The following is a 17,441-nucleotide window of genomic DNA, read 5'->3' as shown; positions in this document are numbered from 1 at the left end:
CGATTTCAATTTATTTGGACTTTCAGTCTTTAGTAGCTTGTGTGAAATGTGAAGAAAGGATGAAATTTGATAGGATGAAATAGATACTAATAAACATTAAAATGTTCACAGATTATGGCTCCACATTAAAATGCACAATTATTTTTCCTGTTATATTAGATAGCTCTGTTACCTGTGTAATCACAGTAACTAGGCATTTAAAAAAATCAAATAAATTATTGGAATCTGGAAATTACACTAAAATCTGTTGAAAGATCCTAAATCCACACTAGATTTTAAATCTTAAATTCAGATTGCTTAGGCCAAATCCTACAATAAACCCTGTGAGGATGATCCTCTGGGCCTGTGGAGAGCCCCATTAAAGGTAGTAGGGATCAACGTGGGTACAGAGGACTATTCAGGGTTACAGGGCTCATGGCAGGATGGCTCATGGCTTCGAGCAGGGGGTTGGACTAGATGACCTTCAGGGGTCCCTTCCAACCCTGATATTCTATGATTCTATGAGGCTTGAATGAGGTACCTTTGGGAAGTGGCAGCACAGATCAGTCACAGACTTTCAGGGAGTTGTCTGGTTAATCAAACTGCTGTGCTAAATTTAGTTAAACAGAATAGTTTTTGGAACTATTCTTGAGTATTTAATTTTTAACGACATATCTTTAACCTTATCTTCCTGTAGTGGCATTCATTTTCATATATTAATATAGAATGTATCTGTTTCAGGGATTTCTTCCTGAAGGTATGTTTGACCGTATTCTCACTGGGCCTGTTGTACGAGAAGAAGTAAGCAGGAGAGGGAGACGGCCTAAAAGTGAGATTGCCAAGGCAACAGCTGCAGCAGCAGCAGCTGCAACAGCAGCAAATGTTTCGGTCAACCCTTTGCTAGCCAATGGATTACTTCCAGGAGTGGATCTATCTACTCTTCAGGCCTTACAACAAAACCTGCAGAACTTGCAGTCACTTCAAGTAACAGCAGGATTAATGGGAATGCCTGCTGGACTAACTACTGGAGGAGAAGCTAAGAATATGGCTGCCATGTTTCCCATGCTACTGTCAGGAATGGCTGGATTACCAAACTTGCTGGGTATGGGAGGACTCCTAACAAAGTCAACAGAATCTGTTTCAGAGGAGAAAAAGGGAAATGACTCAAAAGAGCCAGTTGTAAAGAAAGAAAGGACAGAAAACCAACATGCAGATAATGGTGGTGAAGACTCTGTGTCAAGTTCTCCCTCTACGTCCTCTGCTGCTGCCAACCCTTTAGCTCTTAACCCATTACTTTTGTCCAATATACTTTATCCAGGGATGCTTCTCACTCCAGGCCTTAATCTTCATATCCCAGCATTGTCCCAATCCAATATTTTTGATGTACAGAATGCTGAAAACAATGACACAGGATCAGCCAAGCCTACAGAGGAAAAGGAGAAAAATTCTAGGGTTAGAGATCAGGAAGACAAAGGGGGAACAGAGCCAAGCTCTCATAATGAAAACAGCACAGATGAGGGTTCAGAGAAAGCAGATGCTTCATCTGGATCTGACAGTACATCGTCTTCATCTGAAGATTCAGATTCTAGTGATGAAGACTGACCCCAGACTATGTACTTAAATTATGAACTAATTTTGAATTTATTCTTTAATTATTTCATTGTAAATAGCCCAGTGTTGAGCTCATCAAATGATTTATTGACTCAACTTTCAGTATTTGTTTAGAAGTGCAAACTGCTTTCAGAGATGTTTTGCATGTAATATTTCTTGAAGTTCATAAGTTTCTGAACTTGTATGTACTATCAATACACAATGGTGTAAAATTACAACAAATGGCATAATTTTGGGAGGTTATTTTATGAAAATAATGCTCAGTAAGAGCTGTATATTTAATATATTTGCAGTGAACACAGAATATTTTAGGCATATTATTGATTTAATTTGAATATAGTTTTACAGCCTCCTTGACACTTATAATTTACAGATCAAAACTCAGCAATAATTTGGGCAGCTAATGAATGTCATGAAAGCTGTAGAATCTAAATCACCATCCATTGCTTTAATTACATGAAAATGCTATAGTGTTGCGATGCACTGCTGATGTTTCCAATTCAGGTACAAGTGTGTTTAAAAGGAGGAAAAAAGTTTCCCAGTCAGCCAGTTAAACTGGCTATCTGTTACCTCAGCTGAGTTAGTTTAGGAAGTTTACATTGGTTTCTATACTTGTTTTCGGGTTTTGTTTTGTTTTTAAACACACCCTCTATGATATGTTAATCTGGCAGGAGATAGGACTGTTTTTGCTGATCAAACGCGTTCTTTGATAACAGTAAAGGGAAGTTGACACAAAATATTCCTATCTCATCCTACTTTGGCACCACAGAGACCTATTTAGTTTAAACCTTGCAAAGTTTTGGGCTCCCACCACAGAAATACGATGTCCTGATTGAGGAATAGTATCCCCAAAACTCAGAAAAGGCAAACTGTCATGAAGTGCCACTGAAAAGACCTTTCAACACTGCATACTTCATGTAAAAAAATGTTTGTTTGCTTTGTTTGTGTTGATTTTTATTTGTGTTTTATGTAACAATGCCTCCCGGGATTACCAGATAATAATGGTAAAGAAGAATATTGATGGTTTAAACTCATTTTGAGTTTAGACTTCTCTACAGGTTTAAATATGACTAAACGTTATGACGAAATGTTACCCAAAATCATTCTTGAGGATTTAGTTTATATATTATGCTGAGTTGCCCAATTTAAAATTTAAAAAAGCACTTTGAATAGTAAAGACAGATAAGTTATTCCTGTAAACAACAATAAGAGGGCATAAGACATCTGTTCAAACCCAAATCCTTAGAACCCTTTACTGTATAAAATCAGTCTCATATTTGATGTGTGATATGATTCCTCTTTCTGCTGAAGCTGCTATTACTCTGACATGGTAGAGGCCCAGATTCACACTTACATGTTTGAACTGAGATTTCGATTGACTTTAGTTATCTCATTTGTGGCCCAAGATAGGGAAGTGCTCAGAGAGAATAGATACAGGTACTAGTAGAAATCATTGAAAAAAGCTTTTCAAAGGGATAAATTTGAAAAAAAAAAACTGTATATTTTGATATAGTTCTGTTGCTCGCTTGTATAGTAAACAAGACTTTGTTTTTTACCAAGAACTTTTCCAATACATTATATGTTTCTATGTGCAAAATAATTAACCCCATGATTAGAAGCAGTATTACATGTAATTACACAATTATAAAAGTCCCATTTGGATTGTACTGGTTACTGTATTTTCCCACAATAGTATTCTGATTTTTGGCCTTTCATACAGTGTCTTAGCAATAGTGAAAATTAAAACCTGCCAAGAGAAGGGTGTAGCAATTCTTCATCATGAAGGGATGTACTGCATATTTAATATTTTTGCCCTTTGTAATATAGCACTTTTGTTTAACTAGGATGCATCTATGAAATAGCCAAAGTTTTTCAAACACAGTTATTAACTTAGTTTGCTGATGGAATATTTCAACAACACCCTTGCCCCACAAAAGAAATACTAAATCTTGTGGCTAAAACATAATTTATATCAAATTTATTAAATAAAGTATTTTCCTAATTATGGTCAAGTGAGTTTGCTTACCGTTCTAGTGATTCTCTTTCTATGTAATAAGGCAATTGCAGTTTAAAATAATTAAGGCTGATATAGACTTGAACATAATGTATTGGATTTATTTTTAATCATTATCAATTGGAAGAGGAAAAATGTGTCCCACTATCAGCTAAACAATATGCAAATATGGTTGTATAAAGTTAAGGGTTGTAAGGAAACTTCAGTAGATTTACACTAATACTGAAGTTGCAGTTAAAAGGATATCCAAGGTGATGATAAAGTGTGTGTTGGTAGTTACTAAAAGAACTTTAGCTGTTACTGCCTTGTATTTCTATCCCTTGTTTCAGGCTTCATGATACAAGTCTTAGTCCAGTTTTTCTTTTGGACATTTGCAATATTTGCCAGTTGTGTTCTGTGTAGTCTGAATTTGCTTTCTGTAGTTCAACAAGCGTCTTAAAAAGTCATTTGTAATTTATTGAATTACTTTCTATGATGTTCTATAGAGGAAATGGAAGTTTAATTATTTTTTATTAAACATATTCTTTGACTACCCATGATGTCAGCCTTGATACATGAAAATAATTTTTAACGTGAATACAGATTAAATTTATATCTGTGAGCAGTGTAGGTGAAGCTATTAGTAAGATTCCAAGGTGTTAAAATACATTTTAAGATGTGTTACAAAATATAAAACTTGAAGTTATTCAAAGTTAAGAATTCAAGTCAAGGTTATTTAACTACATACAAATTCTGTGAATTAGTTAATAGTAACTTTACTGGTGTTCTTCCCTTGTTTCTGAGTGAATCCATTTCAGCCTATTTCCTGTAGCATTTATATGGGTATTGTGCTGATTCTATCAGTGTTGTTCAGAGATAGTATTATAACAAGATAACTTGCTGAACCAAGAACAGTTGTTTTTTTTTTAAATCAGGTTATTTTGCACAAAATAAGGTAATTTTAAAACATGAAGGATATATCCACACCCTGCAGAGCCAGGGAAAGGCACTAGATAACCTTATGAATCTTAATCTCTAATTTTTATGAAAATCTGAAGGGAAACTAACAGCCAGATTATACTGAAAATAAAACTCTGGTCCCATAAACAAAATAAACCATTAATAGCCACACAGTCTTTGAAATATGCCACCAGATATCTATTGTTAGGAAAGAGGAGACTGTCAAGGTTTAGGCCCAAAATTTGATTTGCTTTAAAGCCATTTATTTCTAGTATTATAGTAAAATATTAGGCCAGAAGGTGGATGTGACTGGGAGAGCCATAATGTCCATCTAAATCGATCAATCTGTTTTGCTTTTGTATCCTGTTACCTTTTAAGTGCTTGTCTAAATCTTTTGATTACGTTGGCAGCTGCAGCTCCCATTGCTCCCTTTAGTTTAAGCCACTCAGGATAAATATATTTTTTCCTGTACGCTCCCTAGTTGTCTGCGCCTTCTTGTTTCAGTCTGCTGCTCACTGTTAGTTCAGTGGCATCCATCTTATCTATTCTCATCTGAATCCTATCTCTAGGTCTTGAGTGTGCTCTCTGTTACTCCTTTTTCAGATGAATGTATACCTAATTTACTTAACCTGTCATTGTCCTATTTTAAATTTGGAGATCCTGCAGAAGCTCCAGTAGCTTTGTTTTTATTTCTAAGGGCTCATTTGAGAAGAAACAGTCATACATTTCAAAGCAGTTGATAAAGAAAATTATATATGATTTGTAGCCGTTCCATCTTTGGATGTAATCCTTTCAGATCTCTCACAAGTTAAACTGTAGAAGGATCAGTACTTGAAAGAGAATATACAGATTGTGTAGGCCAGGGCTTCTCAAACTGGGGGTCGGGACCCCTCAGGGCATTGCGAGGTTATTACATGGGGGGTTGCAAGCTGTCAGCCTCCACCCCAAACCCCGCTTTGCCTCCAGCATTTATAATGGTGTTAAATATATTAAAAAGTGTTTTTAATTTATAAGTGGTGGGTCACACTCAGGGGCTTGCTATGTGAAAGGGGTCACCAGTACAAAAGTTTGAGAAGCACTGGTGTAGGCAGTGGTGTTGGTGACTCAATGAGTACCTCTACACTGCAGCTAGGACCATGCTTCCCAGCTTGAGCAGGCAGACATCTGCTAGCTCTACTTGATCTAGAGCACTAAAAATAGCAGCGTAGTCAGGGGTAGCAGTAGCACATACAGTGGCGTGAGCTAGTTGCCCAAGCATGTACCCAGAAGTTCTGAGTGGTTTTGCACTCAGGCGGCTAGCCTGAACTGCCACCTGTGCTGCTACACAGCTATTTTTAGCCTGCTAGCTTGAGCGGAGATAGCTCGTGTCTATTCAAGCTGGGAAGCATGCTCCCAGACGCAGTGTATAGGTAGGGTGACCAGATCGCAAGTGTGAAAAATCAGGACCGACGGTGGGGGGTAATAGGAGCCCATGTAAAAAAATATATATATATGCCCCAAATATCTGGACTGTCCCTATAAAATCTGGACATCTGGTCACTCTGTATATGTACAGATGAAGTGACAGTCTTGTAAATTGGTACTGATGCAATATCCTAGCATGGAGTTAGCACCTCAGGAAGCTAAGTGCACCTGATTAACAAGTCATGAATATCAGTGGTCATCCAAGGCTCATAGTGTTGGTATACCAGATGAGATTTTAAATCTGCTGTTTTGGGAAAATTCCAGCCCAAGATGTTAATTCTACCTAAACTCTCGCTGCAATTTCAACTGGATATGGTATTCTTCACTTCCTCCCCTAAATTGTTACACCACCACTACACTGTCAAAAAAATGTTTCACCTTAGTATTGGCTGCATTTAAGAGGCGGATTAAATGATCTGTGTATGGCTTGTATATCTGATATTTTATACAGCACTTTGGGATGTAATGCATAATACGTACTTTGCATTGTAAAGATTATTAAGGTTTGTCCACAGTAGGAATTTTTGCACTGTTTAGCTATACCAGTATTAGTGTAGAGAATCTGCATTGGTGTAAAGTGGGATTTGAATGACTGCAATTTACCCTGTTTTCAACTTATATACCAGTGCCATGCATGTACTTTGAGAGGGGAGAGGTTGCATCTGTGTAGCTACAGTGAAATAATTCCTAATGTAGATGACGGTACACTGCAGCAAATAGCTTTCTGACTTGCTAACTAACATGGTAATGTTATTTTTAGTAAGCAGAGAGCCATTCTTTGTAGCCACCTCAGAGGAAAGGACAATAAAAAAGTTTTGATTTCCTGAATTGAGTGGTAGCTGATTAAAATGCATTGTCTGCATTCTGATTCTAGAATTTAATAGTCCTGATAATTTTCTTTAACCACAAGTTTGAAATGCAAATAGTCTAATTCTAGTAAAATTGAGACACCACAGATAAAATGATTTCTGATTATTAAATGTTTCTTTTGAAACAAGTAAGTTTCAATGAAACTTTCCTTGAGGAAGCAGAACTTGCATATTGCAATTAAGTACTGACCATATTTCAAATAAACATGGCTACAGGTGTAATTCACACTTACTTTTAAGTACTAAAAGATGTTCTAATGCTAAAAGCCTTCAGTGGAAATGTAAGGATTACAAGGACAAAACAGAGAGGTTTGCAAAGGTGATTTTTTGTTTGTTTGGTTTTTTTCAGGGGAAAGTCTTGGAGTTTAGCACAAGATTTTCGAGTCAGAAGGAAAGAATTCAGATTAGACCAAGTAAACACATTGGGCCAGATTGTTTATGGCATCCGTCTTTCACTGCATTCCAGGGGTAGGTGGAAAGGCAGACAGGTAACTGGTTGCCTAAGGACAGTACATCAGTTGGGGATTACCAGAGCGCATTGTGCTCTAGACACACTCCCCCTTCACTGCATGTTGCTGGTTCAGATGGGAGGTGTAGAGAATTGGCTCTGTCAACACTATTCCTTCTGAGGAGACTCCTATGTGGAGGTATCCCCTGCTGGATGTGTGTGGGAGGTTTCTACTCAGGTGGAGTAAAAGGAACCAAACGAAATAGAGAATCTGGCCTAATAACTTTGTGTTCCTTCACTGGATTCTGTTTCAGTGCATGAACAAAGGTGGTGATGTACTCTCTAAAGACAAAATCCTACTCCATTTGAGGTAATGAAACATATCTGGTTAAGTACTTGAATATGTTGATGACATGAACAAGAGCACAGGGGCAAATCCTCAACTGAGATAAATTGTCATAGTTCTGATTGAAGTCAGTGAGCTATGACAGTTTACCCCAACTGAGGATCTGCTCTCTGTGGAACAACTTTAAATGACTGGTTTTGAAGGCATGTACAAAATTAAAATACACTTGCAGGGAAGAAAAGAGTATTTCCATCAAGAGTTAAAAGTGAACAATTAGGAACTTTCCTCAAAGGTGAGTTTGGTTGAGGTGATGTGGGCTGACCAAGAAAGAGGACGTGGAGATGGATGTCTACATTCTGAATAATTTCCCTGGAAATGCTGTGTTATTTCTGTATTTTTAATTTTGGATAAAATTCAACATTGTGGACTCTACTTTAAAACAATTTAGAAGATAACGGAAAACAAAATTACCACTGTACAAGAGCCGCCTCCTACATGACTTAAAATGAATCTGAGACTATGGAATGTCCACCTATCAAGAAGAAAGTTAATTTAAATAAATAAGGCAGATTGAGACTAATCTCTCCTTGTGTCTTTCTGTCATTGTCTTGGAATCAGGTAGCCCGTGCCTCATCTCTCTGCTTTTCTTCTTCCAGTTCCCTCAGGTGGAAGGATGATGGATAAAAAAAGAGAAGGAAGGAATACAATCCAAGAGAAACAGAAAAGACTATAAGTCAAAGTCCAGGTGAAAGGGTCATTCTGAGATTCCTCTGTAAGAGAAAAAACTTGCTTCCCTTCCTGCTCTCCAACTCATCTCTGAGCACGTGCTAAGAGTGCAAAACCCCAAGTGAGTGCCCCAGGTAAGAGGTGCTTTGGGCGTCCCTTTTACTGCCACCTTTATGTATACGAGATATTTTGGCTGTTTCTTTCCTCACTTCAGTCTAAGATGATGGGGGACAGTTCCTCCTGCAACCTCTGCAACTCTTCTCTGGGATGTGGGAGATGACATCCTGTTACCTACTCTATTTCCAACAGTTGGGAGTCCTGTTAGATAGGGGCTCTCTTCTACCATGTCTTCCTGCCAGTGGCAGCCTCTCCTCAGACTCTGTCTTGCAGTTCAGCTGTGACTGCTGCTGTGCCATCTTAGGTGTTTCCTGCTGCTTTGATCATAATTGTGTCTATTCAGACAAAATGAGTGGCTATAGCTCAGCTCTGCACTTTTGCAATGGAGGGAGCCTTTTACTGTGGTGAGGAAAGACTCTGGCAGGGGAGAGGCAGCGGGACACTATACTGCTAAAAAGTAGTAGTGTAGGTGTGGGAAGCACTGCTTAGACATGTAGAGAGATATGTAGGGTATGTACCCTTGTGTTCTGACATGTTAGGTACTCTAATCCAGTGGTTTTCAGACTGTGGGTCGTGGAATGTAAGGCACTGGGTCCCAGCGGCTCTGGTCAGCACAGCCGACGGGGCCATTAAAAGTCCCACTGGCGGTGCTGCCCAGCTAAGGCAGGCTACTCCCTATCTGTTCTGACACCGCGCTGCGCTCTGGAAGCGGCCAGCAGCAGGTCTAGCTCCTGCAGGGTGGGGCATGGGGCTCTGTGCACTGCTCCCACCCTGAGCACTGGCTCTGCACTCCCATTGGCCAGTTTCCGGCCAATGGGAGCTGGGGGGGCGACGGTGCCTGCGGGCTTGCGTGCCTCCACCGAGGAGCCAGACCTGCTGCTGGCCGCTTCCGGGGCACAGCGCAGTCCATGGTGCTGGGACAGGCAGGAAGCCTGCCTTAGCACCCTGCTGCACCGCTGACCGGGAGCCGCCTGAGGTAAGCCTATACCCCAGTCCCCTGCCCCAACCCTAAGCCCCCCCAAACCTGGAGCCCCTTCCTGCACCCCAAACCCCTCATCCCTGGCCGCACCCCAGAGCCTGCACCCCCACCCCAAAGCCCTCACCCCTGTACCCCAACCCTCTGCCCCATTCCCAGCTGCACACTAACCCTCTGTCCCAGCCCTGAGCCCCTCCAACACCCCAAACCCCTCATCCCCAGCTCCCCTGGATCACAGGCATCAAAAATTTTCTTCAACTGTGTTGCCAGAAAAAAAGTTTGAAAACCACTGCTCTAATCTACTCGCATAAGCCATGCCTCAAATCTACACTGCTAGCTGGGCATATAGCATCTGTACTCTGCACATGGCCCTGAAGTATAGACATAACTTTGGTTTACCTCCCACTTTACCCAACACACATCTTCTAGACTCAAGTAAGGAATTTCCTCTTCTTCCCAAACGCACACAAACCCTTACAGTCATAGTATTGCCAGCCCCAAATATTCAAAAATCACGAGTCAGGCCCCAAGAAGTCATGATTGGCTTTAAAAAAAATGGTGATTTTTTTTAAAAGGTTTTGCATTTGCATTCTGTTTTTTGGCCTTCAGGGTGCATGCCGATCACATTTTTTCAAGCTTTTCTCAGCAAACACAAGGGCTAGTAACTTACTGCTTAAAAAGAAAAAAAAAAAAGCTGAAATACTCACCTCTGGGAGCTGAGGCTTTAAGTAAAACATCTATTGCAAGACCCACAATAAAACTGTGAGTTGGCAATACTGCAATAAGCACGGGCTACCTTGATGACGCAAATCGACATTGGAAATGCTAAGAATCATATTTGGGACAAAACATTCCTAGGTATGCACTACTTTCCCCATGCACAAATCTCTCCAAGAATTGGTTGACTTGGACTAGCCTAATCTGGACCAAGCTATGACTGATAAGTATCCTGTCTCCTTTGAGAAGTACTTCTTAGTCTCCAAGGTAGATGGCAAGGTAGCAGCCATTACTTCAAAATCTGCCCCTAAATTGATTCTCTTGCTACCCTCATGAACAGATTGGGCTCGGTCATCTGCCAGTGCAAAGATTTTGACATTGTTACCTTGGCCCTCAAGATTGCAACCCATTTGGTTTACATAGCTAGGTCACTGCAGTTGCTCAACTAGATCACCAACCTGGCAGAAGCTACCATAAAATAGAATCACAAAGTAGTGCCATGTATGAAGGATTTTTGAGCTATTTGACTGACTTCTCTGCCACACAATTTCTGGTAGAATCACCAATGAGGTTAGGTGCACTAGTTGCTCTACAGTATTAGACACATATGGCTTTGAGTTTTAAAATGCCATTTTGTGAGGAAAAATTCAATTTGTAACTATTGCTTTCAAAGAGGTTAAGCTGTTTCTGGAAGTGAAACCAAGGATCAATGTGATACATGTAAAAACCCCATCAGCTCCCAAAGCTCCCTGTACCCACCCAGTGGTCTTGTAAGAAATGTCATTCCCAATCTTTCCCAGGGCCCTTTCTGGGATGGAAAGTCTATGATTATTTATATTGCAGTAGCATCTAGGAGCCCTAATCATGGACCATAACTCCATTGACATAAGCAGTGTCTACATTAGGGGGTTGCAACAGTACAGTAGTGTTGGTAGCTGAAACTTTAGTGTAGACTGGGCCTTAGATGGCACTGAGAAGTGAGTTAGAGGGACACAATGAGTTGAGTTAAGCAATTAAAATTTTAAATGAGGTTTGTTTTTCCTAATATTTTAAAGTTGTGTGTTGATCTGGTTTTGCACAACTGAGCTTTGTGCATATTAGCATATTAACTTGCTTTTCCAAGAGCAACAAGATTTCAATACATAATTTGAAATATCTATAGAGAAGGTAGATACTGTATATTTTAAAATACAAAACTTTATTTAAAAATACATAGTTATGGTTGCTAAGTGAGAACAATGTAGTTATCACCTCATTTACAAAACCCAGGCTCTCAGAAAGGTAGGGAAATATGCATATTTCATCACCACATAACAACCTTACTTCTGACCCATGGCTTATTGACCTTTTATGTTGTTTTTGTTATCTTGATTTCTGTCTAAATATTTTCTCTTAAATGTCCCTCTTAAGGGAGACTTGTCAGTGGAAATGATCAGTTAGTATATTTATCATTAGTCAGTAAAACATTGTGGTAAAATATTTATAATTGCTTTTTTCTTGAGAATAATATTGTATATGTAGCTTAACAGAAAAGCCATAAAACAGCTGCCCCTAGCACACATCTTTCTGGCTGGCACAGAGCTAGCTATGTAGACTTTACCTCACTTAAGGTTGCCCCCACACTGGGAGAATATGACTCTATTTTAAAATGCTTTTAACTCGGGTTTGTTTTTATTATTTTTTTAAATAGTTATTGGGTAATTTTCAGTGAGGATCTATTCATCCTGAACATCTAGGCCTTAATCCTGGAAAGAATTGTTAATGTGCTTCACATTATGCATTTTGTGAATAATAATTCCACTAACTTCAGTGGGACTGCTCATGAACCCTGATCTTCAACTTGTGTAAGCTGCTATAGCTCAGCTGAAATCAAATGAACTATGGCAATTAACATCATCTGAGGATCTGCAGGATCAGGACCTTAAATGGAAAAGGTTTAGCCATTTTGAGTGATCAGAGCAGAAGGTTTTAAGCTCCCCACCCCCCCCAAATCAGCTTGCTCAAACAGGGGGGAGGGAGGAGAATCATCCCAGACTAAAATCAAGCATGGAAAATTTCAGTTAGAAAGGAGAAAATTTCACTTTAGTCATGTGAATATAAGTCCATATGAAAATCTTACCATTCTATTTTAAAAGGCAATGTTCTTTTCCCATTAGTCATATTTTAAGGTAAATTTAGTTTGTGCTCCCAACTAGTCTATTAAGAATTAGCATATTAGAGCCCAGTCTTCCAGTCCCATGGCTTCATCCAACTCCCACTGAAATGAATGGGACTCTGTTCCTTGACTTCAGGGGGATTTTGGCTCTAAAATACTATTGAATTAAATGAAAATGTTGCTACAGTAGGGACTATAGGTTTGAGTCACAGTAAACATTAACAAAAGTTGCTATGTAATCTTTCATGTTGTTTAGATTAATTCTCTGGTGCCATCTAGCGTTTTTAGACTAGACTAAAAATGTCTAATCTAGTTCTTGGAAGATAAATTGTTTCGGCCTACACAAATCACCCTTCACTGCTTTTCAGTTTCACTTTTATGTATAAAATCATCCCAGCGGTTCTTAATATGTGTTATTTAGACATGAAACTTCACTAGTACAAGACCAGACATAGCTAAAACACCTTTCATAGCGAAGGTCTCAAAGGTTCTGGTCTTTCCCTGATTTTCAGTATTTAAACTTCATTGAGAGGGTTGTTCAATTTCCCTGTCTAGTCTTGGTGAAAAGAGCCACTAGTAGGGCATTTACTTTATGTGACTACTTAGCCTCTGAAAATGGAGACCTACCAGTTCATTTCATGTTGACTGACCAAGAGTAATGACTTTTTTGATCACTGTCAACAAGTAGCCAAACTGAAATCAGCAACAAAAGACTGCATACACCATTAACAGTTACTGCCCATAATTGTGGAATCTATTCTTCATAAAAGTCTAAAACTTATTTGGGATACTAAGTTCCCCTGGCTTATTTCATTTGGCATCAGAAAAAGGTTTGGTTTTTTTGGCAGGGGGAGGTGAGGGGTGTCAATTTTCTGTAAATTGTTTTTTTAACTAACTGAATGCCTCACTGTGCTAGCTGCAAATCTCATAGCATTCAGTGAACACTCATTAACTTCGTAAAAAGAAAAGGAGTACTTGTGGCACCTTAGAGACTAACCAATTTCTCTAAGTCTCTAAGGTGCCACAAGTACTCCTTTTCTTTTTGCGAATACAGACTAACACGGCTGCTACTCTGAAACCTGTCATTAACTTCGTGTAACCCTGCAAGGTACTGTCTGTAAGTATTCCTTTCCTTGCTGGTAAGGATGAGATTAAGGCGTCTGTGACTTGCCCAAGATGCCAGAGCAAGGCACCGAGGGAACCGCTGTAAAACCCAGCCGTTCTGATGCCAGAGTCCCTGTTCTCCTGGCGAAACAGGACTGCGTGCCCTCCCCTCACAACGGACCGGGCCTGAAATTCAGCAAACGGAAACCCCGCGCTTTGGTTCCACAGGGCCTTGCGCCGAGGGGCGCAGGGGGTGGCCGGCGGGAGACCTGCCCTCCGTTTGGGGGCGGGTTAAACGTCAGCAGCGCTGCCACGTGGCCGCCGCGCTCACAGGCCCCAAGCGGCGCTAGTTCAGGGCACAGCATCCGGGGGCGCTGGCAAGGCGGCTGGTTGCTGCCGGGCCCCAGGGGCCCCCTGCTAGAGGCGGCGCGTGAAGCCGCCATCCCCCCTACCCCGCAGCAACGGGCCCGAGCCATCGCAGTGCGTGCTGGGAGTGGTAGTTTTTGCTGCCTGGCTGTGGGTTGGAGGGGGCGGGGCTTGACACGGCTTGCTGGGATCGATCACGGAACCGCCGCCGCCGGCGGCCGCGTAGGGCGAAGTGTACTGCGCCTGCCCACAAGGAGCCCGTTGATTGGTAGAGGCTCCCCTCCCGGCCAATGAGGGTGCAGGGTGGGGCCGAGGGCGGGGGCGGAGCTCGGCGCCCGGGTGTTTGGATTCGAACGCAGCTCCTGGCCGGCGCAGGCGCAGTGTGAGGCAGGCCGGCGTTGCCCTCTAGTGACGGGGTAGGGGATGCCGGGCGAGGAGGAGGAGGAGGCCGAAGCGGGGGTCGGGGGCAGCGCCTCTTCCCCCGCGGCGGAGGAGTGGGGCACTCGACAGCGCTATGAGGAACTCTGCAGCAGCCTCAACATGGACGAGCGCGCCCGGGCCGAGGCCTGGCTCAGCTACCAGGGCATGAAGCGTAACTACACCCTGGAGGTGAGGGGCGGCCGGGGGGGCGGTCCGAGATGAGGGGTGGCCCGGGGGGACCAAGCTGAGCGGGGAGGGGCGGAGGTAAGGGGCGGGGCAGAGGGGTAGCTGCGGGGAGGTGGGCTCTCTGTGACCGACCTGTCCGGACCAGGAACGCTCTGGGAATCGCATCCTGAGTTGTTGCCTCAGAGACTCTCTTCCCCAGCGTCAGGAAATGGCTCCGTAGCCCTCTGGGCCGGAGTCCTAAGGACCCTCTCCTTGGGGGGCGGGGGCGAGGATGTTAGTGGTTGCCCCCTGAGGGAAGGAGGGTTGGATTCCCTGATCTGTGATGTATTAACCTGAGGCTCCAGCTTTTCCTTAATCGAGACCAAACCCAGCAGTCCTGTCTGAGATATTTGCAAACCATGGATATTTCTCTCCCAATTCCTTTAAAATTGCCATGTGTCCATTTCTGTAACATTCCTCAGACCCAAAAATGTGTTCAACAGAGTCTAATACAAATTTCTTCCCGTCTATTAAACCTTTGTTTAAAAAGTGGGGAGTTTAGGTGAAGTCTACAAAGTCTAAAGCTTTGTTGCTTTTATAAAATATAATGTGGAATATTTGCTGGTGGTATGAAGTGTTTTTTATAAATTAACATTGTGTGATGCAGTATCCTCAGTTTTTCTGTTGGTTTTTTGCCTTGCTGTTTTCAGAATTCAATCGTTTACAGTGTATGTTCCCATATGGACTAATGGGATTCTACCATAGTGTACTTTCTGGTGATTTGCGCAGATATGTTTTTCAGCTATCGTGTATTATATCCAGATAAAGTACTTTTTTGTGTTGGTGTTTTACTAAATGTTGAACTAGGTTTTATTTCACATATTACACTAGTTTCTGGATTAAACAACAGAATAAAGTAAAGAAAAATTCAGAGCTCAAGGACACAGATACTAAAAGAAAGAAAATTCAAAATTTAAGTAATAAAACTGACTGTTCTTCCAATGCGGTTGGCAAACTGTCTAGCTATAATGGAAAACAAATAATATGGGCCTGATTTCCAAAATATACACATCCAGTTTGCTTACACAGCTACTGTGATTGAATGAAAATCTGATAGATGCACACATACATATTGCTATATAAATAGGTACCTATTGGACGTACAAATATCTGTAGTACCATAATAACCACAGTTTCTATGCGTGATCTAGCACAGAACTGTGCATGTACATCTGTATGGTCAATTTTGGGAAACTCAGCTTTTAAATTTGATCCCATGACGTTGAGATTCAGATTTATTTGAAAAATATTTCTACCTGGTACCTTTCTTAAAAAATAAATATGGCAGTAAAGAAAAGTGTTAATATGTATATCTGAATACACTAGGATGGCAATTAAATAGAATTTACTGTGCAAATATAACTTTTTTTATTCATATGCAAAAATATATTTAAAGGAGAATTAAGATACAAGCACTTAGCCGGCACCCTGTGCTTCTTGTGCCCTACCAGCATATGATAATTTAATTCCCAGACTCAAAGGATGCAATACCAGCTTCCGTTACATACTTCTTATAAAAAAAGTAGTTTAAAAAAAAATCACCAAACTACAAAGGTTAGAAAACCAAGAAAAGCTGAGTTAAGGGGACATTTTCCACATAATACAATACCTCTTACCATGCATCAAAAGCCTGATTTATTTGGAAAGGAACAGTGAGGTCAAAGCACCAAATTTAAAACCAGCTTTTTGGTAATTTAGAAAATTGTTACCTCAATTCCAGATTTTGAATGTTAGCTCAGTGTCAGAGACACAAGGTGGTTAGGTAATATTTTTTATTGAACCAACTTCTGTTGGTGGAAGGTAGAAGCTTTCAAACATCTCCCTGAAGAAGAAATCTGTGTAGCTTGAAAGCTTGTCTCTTTCACCAAACAGAATTTGTTCCAATAAAAGGTATTACCTCATGCACCTTGTAGCTGTGTTAGTCCCAGGATATTACAGACACAATGACACTGCAAACAATTCACTGTCAGCAGAAAAAGTAGCTTACTGCACAACACATTTTATCCATTGTCTGCTGTACGCAGTTAGGATTTCCCTGATTTGTACTTTGTCAGTTGAGGTGTTATGATTTTATTTAAATTGCTACCATGTTTTTTTTTGTTTGTTTGTTTGTTTTGTTTGTTTTTGTACTGATTGTTTATCAGGAATAGGTTTATCTCATCTTAATACATTTTTCTGCAGGCCAGGCAGCCCAGGAAAATTATGGCTCTGGTAGAGAGCATATATTGCAGATGGAACATTGAGAGTGACATGCTAGACTTACCAATAAGATATTCCCTGACAGGACACAAGGACATATGTGCCCACTGCTAGAAAATGCCTTGAATCTCATCTGTGTGACACTTTCAATTACCTTGATGAAATAGACACATGAAACTGGATCAAGTGTATAAGTTTTTAACTGTACTGATTGTGGGTGCAGCCAGACTGGAGAGCCCAAACTTGAAAGCTTTCATTCTTAGCCCTTGAGGAAAAATGAACACGTGTCCTTAGGAACAACTTTTAGTATAGTCAAAGGAGTTTATTTTTGTGGTGGTCACACAAATGGGTAATCATTCAGTTGTGTAAAGTAGACATACAAGTAGATGGAAACAGACTCCAATATACAGTTGCCATAAATCATTTGGGGAAGAAGAATGTTCTAGTAGCCAGGAGCAGTTGCTCTCATATCCACAAGGTGATAGAAGATTTAAAATAATCTTCTCTTGTTAGAAGTAAAAAAGCATGCAAAATACCCCATGTTAAATTTGGCTTAAACATGAAATTGGTAAGTGTAAGTTAATTGATGCTTTAGTAATTTTGATGTTACCCAATTTTAGCATTTTTTTTTTAAATTCCTTCATTACATTATAACTAGGAAGAGCTTTTGAATAATTGAGTTAAGCTTTACAAACTTTCCCTTGAAATGTCCTGGATTATGTTTTGCTTTTTTCTCCATATTGGATGCATAGCTGAAGTAAAAGAA

General features: G+C 40.6%; 2 protein-coding genes across 15 annotated transcripts in view; both read left to right on the top strand.

Annotated features, from left to right (window-relative positions):
- The window catches only part of CHD9 (chromodomain helicase DNA binding protein 9), a 193,709-nt gene extending 185,465 nt beyond the window's left edge, over window positions 1-8,244 (top strand). For all 13 annotated transcript variants that reach the window (XM_077831202.1, XM_077831201.1, XM_077831209.1 and 10 more), the window contains one exon: window positions 721-8,244. In XM_077831202.1, coding sequence (XP_077687328.1) covers window positions 721-1,581 — 861 coding nt within the window. In that variant the 3' untranslated portion in view covers window positions 1,582-8,244. The remainder of the gene's footprint in view (window positions 1-720) is intronic.
- Window positions 8,245-14,172: 5,928 nt separating this feature from the next.
- RBL2 (RB transcriptional corepressor like 2) overlaps window positions 14,173-17,441 on the top strand; it is a 56,959-nt gene continuing 53,690 nt past the window's right edge. For both annotated transcript variants that reach the window (XM_077830953.1, XM_077830954.1), the window contains exon 1: window positions 14,173-14,440. In XM_077830953.1, the coding sequence (XP_077687079.1) occupies window positions 14,255-14,440 (186 nt within the window). In that variant the 5' untranslated portion in view covers window positions 14,173-14,254. The remainder of the gene's footprint in view (window positions 14,441-17,441) is intronic.

The sequence above is a fragment of the Eretmochelys imbricata genome, chromosome 12, assembly GCF_965152235.1.
Source record: "Eretmochelys imbricata isolate rEreImb1 chromosome 12, rEreImb1.hap1, whole genome shotgun sequence".
NCBI lineage: Eukaryota > Metazoa > Chordata > Testudines > Cheloniidae > Eretmochelys > Eretmochelys imbricata.
The sequence above is the reverse complement of the archived record's forward strand: the minus strand, read 5'-3'. Positions and strand labels throughout refer to the sequence as shown.